At 38.1% G+C, this 8,221-nt stretch overlaps 2 protein-coding genes across 3 annotated transcripts in view; one reads left to right on the forward strand and one right to left on the reverse strand.

The window, feature by feature from the left end:
- Positions 1-45: 45 nt before the first annotated feature.
- Positions 46-6,038, reverse strand: mcoln3b (mucolipin 3b). Of its 2 annotated transcripts, none has more exons than XM_035654027.1 (14): positions 5,903-6,038; positions 4,731-4,954; positions 4,481-4,648; positions 3,935-4,088; positions 3,736-3,811; positions 3,547-3,643; positions 2,895-2,994; positions 2,626-2,738; positions 2,115-2,264; positions 1,856-1,957; positions 1,275-1,397; positions 915-1,121; positions 543-670; positions 46-268 (listed from the first exon to the last, which is right to left on the reverse strand). In XM_035654027.1, the coding sequence occupies exons 2-14, from the start codon at positions 4,950-4,952 to the stop codon at positions 229-231; spliced, it is 1,680 nt and encodes a 559-aa protein (XP_035509920.1). In that variant the 5' UTR covers positions 4,953-4,954; positions 5,903-6,038; the 3' UTR covers positions 46-228. The 2 variants fall into 2 exon arrangements, with proteins under 2 accessions (XP_035509920.1, XP_035509919.1); XM_035654026.1 differs by having other exon boundaries at positions 5,861-6,038.
- A 1,557-nt stretch (positions 6,039-7,595) lies between these two features.
- Positions 7,596-8,221, forward strand: part of dnai3 (dynein axonemal intermediate chain 3) — an 18,652-nt gene continuing 18,026 nt past the window's right edge. Inside the window, exons 1-2 of the mRNA XM_035654028.1 lie at positions 7,596-7,678; positions 7,787-7,825. Of these exons, the coding sequence (XP_035509921.1) occupies positions 7,618-7,678; positions 7,787-7,825 (100 nt within the window). The 5' untranslated portion in view covers positions 7,596-7,617. The remainder of the gene's footprint in view (positions 7,679-7,786; positions 7,826-8,221) is intronic.

Below are 8,221 nucleotides of genomic sequence, written 5' to 3' on the forward strand. Positions count from 1 at the left end.
TGTTGTGAAATACACGTCCCAGAGCTGTAGGGGGAGCTCGTTGAGAAAACATGCGATGACAAAAGTGAAAACCAGCGAAGAAATGGCTAGAGTTGCCAAGTTCCCCTTTAAAGAAATAAAACGTTTTTCAAGACCCTCCCACTGAACATAACAGTATAAAGTGCACATTAATTATTGGGTTAGAGTTTATACAGTACAGCCTTTCAGCGTCTCCACATTGAAGACCTGCTATGCCTCTGAAGTCAGCCTCTCTTGATGCTTCCTGAACCTGAAAGGAGAAAATGGCTCAGCTTAGATTCTACGAGAGATGTTATGTCTAGTCACTACATATTAAACGTATTATAAGGTGCTTTATACACACTGCACTCGCATCATTAGTTTAATAAGTACTAATAAGGGGAACCCAAAATATTTGACGTTACCACATAAAAAGCAAATGCCAGGATACCAATGTATTAGACCCGCCCCCAGAATGATAAAATGACCATTCATCATTGGCCGGTTCATTTTTATTTTAGTGGAGTGAGCTGTATTTGACCTACCTGGTGATGCAGCAGTTAGAGAAGCAGCTGTTCTCATTGAGTCTGTACACCCCAGAGTTTGGCAGATCTTTACACACGGACAAGAACTTTTGCAGCTCTGATGTTGGAGTTCCACTCTGCTGCTGTTGCTAAATGAGCCAGAAAAGTGACAGTTTACACCGAGTGTGACAGTTTGTTTAAAAAAAGTTAAACATTACTCCTCTCCAGTGGTGGAAAGTAAATGTTCTTAAGTACTGTACATTTTTGAGGCGCTTGTTCTTATAGTATATCTATTTTCTGCTACTTACTATCTGATCATCCTGTAAAACTAGGTAAGTTATACAAATTATACAAAATAATCGATTACAAATGTATAAAATGAGGAAAAATCACCTTGATGGTGTCATAGGTGTCGGTGATGATTGTGATGAAAAGGCTGAGAATCATGTAGATGAAGAGCGAGACAAAGGTATAGAGGTAGACTCTGCTGAAAGTCCACACCAGGCTGCTCTTTTGTTTCATGTTCTTAAAGGTGGGAAACATGTCGTCTCCGTTGATCAGGGAAAACAGACACTCTGAAACCGTGTTCAAGGTCCGAAACTAAAACAAAAAGCGAAGAGAGATTGTTTTTATTTTCGGATGTCCTTGATGATTATTTAAACGAGCAGAACCTGATTAGAATTGAAAACATTCTGATTTGGCTTTTGCGAAAACCAAACAGACTTTTCTTTGTATTATGTAAGCAGTTCTTACCTTCTCGTGATACGGGCCAAGGACAATCCAACCACAAAAACAGTAACTAAGATAGATAATTCCAGCACAGCAGATGAAACGGATAACATTTGGGAAAGCTGCCCTGAGTGTCAGAATGAGAATCTGAAAATAGCCACAGAACATTTGGTAAAACATCTAAAAAATGCACACTGAAGACGAGCATCTGGAAAAACACACACAAGAATGGAGTTGATCTTTTAACAGTTCAAAATGTCCTGTAATTTGGTGCCATCATCATGAATAGGCCTTAAAAAAACCTAAGCATGTAATGCCAAGGTACAATGTTGGCACTGCTTTGTTGATGATAAGTGTAGGAAATATTTTGTGGTCCCGTAGGATGTGTTGTTACAGTAACAAACACTCCCCTTTAAGAGGAGATGTTTGTGTTCAAATACTGGCAGATCTATCTTAGACAACATGAAAAACAAAGTTTAGCTGTACTTCCTTTTCAGAGCTGCGTACGTAAAAGAGCAAAAATAAATGTTGTAAAATGTGTAAACAGTATGGAAATGGCACAACAAACTAATGTACATGTACTGTAGTTGATGGTACGGTCTTACATTATACTTCCTAAAGTAGCCCATATAGCGGATGACCCCAATCCAGACAAACATGGTGCCTGTGCCAAGGAAGATACTGCAGATATCATAACTCGTGAGGACCTGAAAGAAACAGTGCAAGTTTTAAAATTCAACTAATGGACTAAAGGGATACCTTTTAAGTACATGCACACTGTAGACAGCAGCTAATACTGAAAGACAATGTGGTTTGCATTGATCAATCTCAGTCATACTGCAATAGCAAAATCCCCTTTATTACCTTTGTCTGGATCTCTATCTTGAGAATGGAGCCAATGATGGTCAGTGTGTCACTAACAATGATGAGGATATACCAGCCATTCACAAACTCCAGCTTGTCTGACCATGGAATTTCTTTACCACAGTCGTTCCTGCAGTAGAGTGTGTACTCCTGTTTGCAACAGAGAGAAATGGAGGTAAGTTGCACTGTAAATCTGAGCCTTTTTAAAAATCCTTTTGAAAGGTCCAGTGTGTAGGATTTAGTGGCATCTAGTAGATTGCAACTCCCTCGTTTTAACCTCCCCTTCCAACAAAAAAGGGAAACTTCGCCTATGGTGGGAGCAAGACACAAGAATAACAAACACGCCCATATACAGCTGTATAATAGTGAAGAAGTAAAACTGACTGTGAGCCTGTAAATGTTTCACCCAACACTGTTAAAAAGGCTGACTTACATCCTTCAGGGATTGATTTTAAAGAAGTGTGATAACAACAGTCCTTGTTGTATTTTACTGTGAGATCAGTTAACTTACAAGCTGCAACCGAATCCCAGTGATCACTGAGCGTGTGCAGAGGGTGAAGGAGGTGATGCACGTTATAATGATGAGGCAGTCAAACAGCACAGTCAGGTAGATGCTCTTAGCAGCTGAGGGCACAGAAATTAAAATTACTCTCATCTTCAAACAGATTTTATGTGCAGCAAAGTAGAGCAGCCTTAATGAACCCCAGGAATCCTGGACATGGGCTTAAAGGAATACAGATTATTCCTTTGTACATACTAAATTCAGCTCAGAAAACTTACATGCTCCAGTTACTTTCCAGTCTCTGCATTCATTGATGTCTACATCAGTTTCCAGGTCAACCTTGATCCTGCCGCTGTGAGCCTGGTTGTTGAAAGTGATCTGTTAAGCAGACAGCTGAGTTTAAGGAAGGAAAGGGCTATGTTCTTACAACCAAACCCAAAATGCTAAACATTCACTTGCCAGGCCCTAAAGATAACCTTTAACTAGTAAATAGCAGACAGTGTGCAGATAGCCTTACTTTTACTAAATGTGTGTCCTCAAAGAAGCTGGATACAAGATTTACACCGACTCTTTTCATGTTTCATTTTAAACCGACTGCAAGGAGTTCTTAACTGGTTTTGAAACATTGGCTATTTCTGTATAATAAGCTTAGTGCTTGCCACCGGGTCAGATTCAGTCGGATTCCTTTTTTTTTTAAATCAATGAAACAAGGTGGTGGAAACACTACTGCTTTTTCCAAAGGGGACTCAAAATGAAAAGTTCCATATTGCTGCCTTAACTCATATCTGTACTGTGTGAACAGGTAGAGGTCACAAGAAATCACTGCCAACGTTAATGCAGCAATGAAGTGATCAGATGTGTCACATCACTGCTTTTAAATGACAGTCTGTTGTGATGCACTAATGTTTACTGAGCCTTGAAGTGACGTACAAAGACAAGGAAGTCGTAGCAGTCTGGGAGCTCTCGATGTCTCACTGTCTGTAAATTTATGGCCTTGAGAACAAATGTGATCTTGACAGACAGCATTCTGTAAGACAGAGCAGGTGCATTAACTCATAAACAAAATCAGAGGAAAATCAATTAATCTTAAGAATAAGACTTTAAATGTTACGTACAAACCTTTTGAAATGCAATTCAAAATGTGGAAGTACTTCCCGCACTGATGTGTGATACATCGGATAAACTTCGAGGCAGTCTGTTTGATACAAGCCACAACAAAAAGACAACCAACGTCATATATTTTGCAAAAACAAACTCCTTAAACCGGGTTAAGTATTGTGTTTTTCCACGTGTTACTCAGACAATCATGCAGACATACCGGTCTCCACGTTGGCATCTATTTCAAAGGTCTCACTTCCCGGGAAGATGGTACCGTTTCTGTAGAAATCCTGACACAGTAATAAGGGGGTGTAGATGGAGCCGTTTTTCTTATATTCGTGATTGCCGACAGTGATGTTGTGCAGACGTCCATACTAGAAGTGAATAATTGAAATCTCAGTAATAATAAAGTCCAGTTTTTTGACAATTTGACAGAAGAAGTAACTCTCTGCAAAGAGCAGCTGTGGCAGGTTAGCCTGTTTAAGTGAACTGCAATTTTACAGCAGATTTATTCTTAATACACAAAAGACAATGACATAAACAACATGAACAAAGTCCAATCTGGGCCAATCCCATGACACGCTATACTAAATTATTGTCATGGGAGCTTGTTAAGCTTTTTTGTCTTATAAGCATGCAGCGTTATAAAATTCCAACAATGATTTACAGCAACACAAAAGCAAAAGGAAAAATCTAGCGAGTAAAAATCATGCCTTCTTGGTGGCAAAAAGGAGTAAATAAAAAGAAAATGTGAGCATTTAGATACCTGTCCAATGATGTAATCAATGTGATCATAAACATCAGTCTGTCTGTAAACAGCATACGTGTCCATGCCTCCATCAGCATAACCTTTCAAGAAGAGGTGCTTGAATGTCAGCAGATTTTCCTCCTTGAATGTGACAACCATCTGGTTGCTCAGCCCAAAAGACACTAACTGAGACGGGAAAGAAAGACGTTTGTTACCAGAATGAAAGAACACAATTAACAGCTGTTCACATTATGTCTGACATTACTACCTGCATAGTAATAATGGCAATTTTGATGATCTGCAGTATGAGTTTCCATGGTTTTCGTCCACGAGCATGGTACTTCTCACAGGGGTTCATGAAGTAATACTTGATCTTCCTTCTGAGACAGTCCACATTGTCCAGATTCTCCAGACACTCGTGTTGGTGGTCTGCCCAGTGAGTGGGGGCGTTTGTCTCATTCACATCATACAAGTCACTGGTCTCCTCCATATCTACAATTCATTAAATATGAGTAACTAATATGCTATTAAAAAAATGTCATTACAAGATTACTGAGATTAATGGAATGTGAGAAAAAATGCAACATTACAGTTTGTTTTTATTACATTTGGACAAATAATGGACTTTAAAAACAAAGTGTTCCTTTGTTGGCACCAATACAGCAAAAAAAACTAATCAGCTTCACATCTGGCTTGAGCATGGTAGGCGTTAAAGTTTAGGTGTAATATGTAATGCAACCAAATACAGTTGCCATGCAACAAATAATACCTTTTTGAAGCCTAGACTGTTTCCCTTTTTTGTGTCAAAAGTTTGGAGAGTGTGGGTGTTGTAGTGTTGGACTTCCTTATATTTAAAGCGCTTTCTAATATTTTTCCAGCTTCCATTTACATACATAGAGGGAACTACAATGAGGTAGAATAGAAACACTTTGTACTATTATGAGATCCAATACTTAACACTTAACAGCACCAACAAACACTGAACATTAAAAGCTTCAATGATAAGATTTATTGGATGATTGCTGTTGTGTCCTGGACTGTACAGGTGTGCCTGATAAACAACTACTGCCAGGAAGTGTTATTCTTCCTCGTTTTCTTTCCTGAAGTCATAGTAAACATCTTATAAGCTGTAGATCTACTTCCATTGACTTTACCCTCAGAGAAAATGACTGACCAATCAGCAACTGTCTGGAAGGTAATGAAGTCAGGTGTACCTGAGCATTGATGAATAATACACTGCAGCTCACAGTCTGAAACTAGACCAGCTTCCACCATTGTGGCTAACTATCGAATATCCATCAGTTTCCGTGTAAGAATTAAACTTGTATCCTGTCGATCCTCCTGTCAACAGGGAACACTAATACAATCAAACATGACATTAGCCAATGGGCTGCTCACCAATGTCCCGCACGAGGATAATTAACTTCTAATTATATCCACCTGTCGTCTGCGGCGCGCGCGTCGTGTCCAGATGTCTCGGTTTTAATTAAAATAATATAACTAAGTTACAAGTGTTTTCCTGTGAGAGTCATGGCTGAAGTAATTACACTGAACCTCCGGCCTGTGTGTTATCTGAGCGAACTCCTTTAAAACTGCGTGAGAACTGTCTCAGGTAAGTTCTTACGACCACAGGACGTCATCTGGCTGCTGCGACCCGATTGGCTCCCGGACCTGTCAGTCAAAGCGTGTTCCTCACTCCTGTAACCCCTGGCAACCAAACAATCCCACGGATGAGCGGAGAGGATTTACCGTGAACTGTTTAAGTGCCGGTAAACTGCATTTCTTCCTCCTTTAATGAAGGTGACACAACGCGAACAAAGCCTGTCCACAGAGCTCTTTAAGTGTCTTCTCTCTTCTGAGTTAACATTAACCGTGTTCTTATTGTGAGGTCGGCAGATATATTGTATTTTAACCATTCACGTTACATTATGATACTGCAGCGATGGATGCATTCATGTGTGAGCAGCTGTGTTGTGTTGTATCTGCTGCAGCTGATCTTTACTACTTCATTGGCGTGGGAAAACACCAAAAAAAAGGATGTAAACAGAAGAGTTGTGATATGCAGAAATATATATTAGTATATACATGTACACTGTTGGGTAAATTAATCTGTAAATGCATCGTGTGGTAAACAATTTGTAAATAGAAACTATAGCTGTAAAAAATAAATGTAGTGTGTCAAATGGATACAGGATGTTGTTGATCAAACTTACTGAATCTATTTGCATTTATAGATGGATTTGCCAAACAGTTTATTTAAATTTCACCCTTGCTTTGGCAGTGTAAACAGTGTGTTTTGCTAATGAAGTAGTAAAGATTAGCTGCACCTCCAGCAGATACAACATAACACTGCTGCTCATACGTTAATGGATCAGTAATAACATTATTACTATATTACTTACTAACTACTATACTCTGAGCACTTAACCAAGCAATTTTGTATAAAACCTTTCCACAACAAGGTAACTCAAGTTCTTCATACCAAAAATTATCTAAAATCGTATGAATAGAAGAATAAAAGAAGAACTTTGTCATGGCATTTTTTTTTGGCATGCTGGGCTTTGATTTGATTGATTTGATTCAACTTTATTGTCATTGTAAGTACATGGTACAAACTGAGTTACGAAATGACCAGTTTATGCATCAACCAGAAGTGCAAAGTGCAATTTACAAACGTACAGAAAAGAAAAAGTAATAATAACATTATAGATATATGAATGAATATTAACATTATGAACAGTATTAACAGAATAAATACATACGGCAGGGTCAGAGAGGTTATTGTGATACTGCTACTTTCATCAGAATTCATCCCCACTTTATATCACGAGTTATAATCTAAAACCATAAAGTAAACCATAAAAAGGTATGTGAATACTTCATTTTATTTTTTACAGATAAAATAAATGTAGAAAGTTTTATGATATTCTAGAGACCTTTAAAAAAAAAAGGCAACACAAAAATGGTTCAATTCTCTTATCTTCCACAAGATGTCGCCACGTGCATTGGTAATGATTTTTCTGGCCCTTTTGGGAGACACTGCTCTATCACTGTGTGTAACATGAGCTTGTGGTGTAGAAATGTAACACCATATGTTCTTAAATTTGTTTGTCAACTTTCTCCCTCTCGTTAGTGAAGCTATTCTAAGAGCAAAGATGCCACCGAAGACACCAAAGAGTGCAATAAGCAGCGCAGGCAGTAAAGGGAGAGCTAAAGGTGGGTGTGTGTGAATACGGGTACGGTCTAAATGTATGTAAATGTTTGTCCAAGAAAGATCAAATGGAGAGACATAGAAAATAAAACTATCTGTTACTTCCCATTCAGGCAAAAAGAGTCAGTCACCTATACTTGTGGAAAAACCTGGTAAGAGAAAATCATCTTATTACTTATTTATTTACCTATCCTAAACTGTGTTGTAGAAGAGACAATGAAAAAGGCCTTTCAGTACTTAAGTATTTACTTCATTCACTGAAGCAAATTTCAATCCTCTTTTATTTTTAATAAAAACAATTTATATTGTCTGGTCTCGTAAATCTTACACGACATTTGAACCCAGTTAACTAAATAGAATAGAATAAAATTCCTTTATTGACATTGCAGATTGTACAGCAAAGTTTGTTGTGCAACTCCTAAAACGGCACTTTAAGCCTTAAATTTAGTTCTGTACATTTCTAATTTAATTTAAAATCTTTAGAGTCTAATGTGTTTTTAACGTATGTACTGTTTTATATTGTCTTGCTGATTGATGTTCTTGTATGT

This window comes from Morone saxatilis, unplaced genomic scaffold (genome assembly GCF_004916995.1).
Source record: "Morone saxatilis isolate NCDOM2014 unplaced genomic scaffold, NCSU_SB_2.0 Contig12, whole genome shotgun sequence".
Classification (NCBI taxonomy): Eukaryota; Metazoa; Chordata; class Actinopteri; family Moronidae; genus Morone; species Morone saxatilis.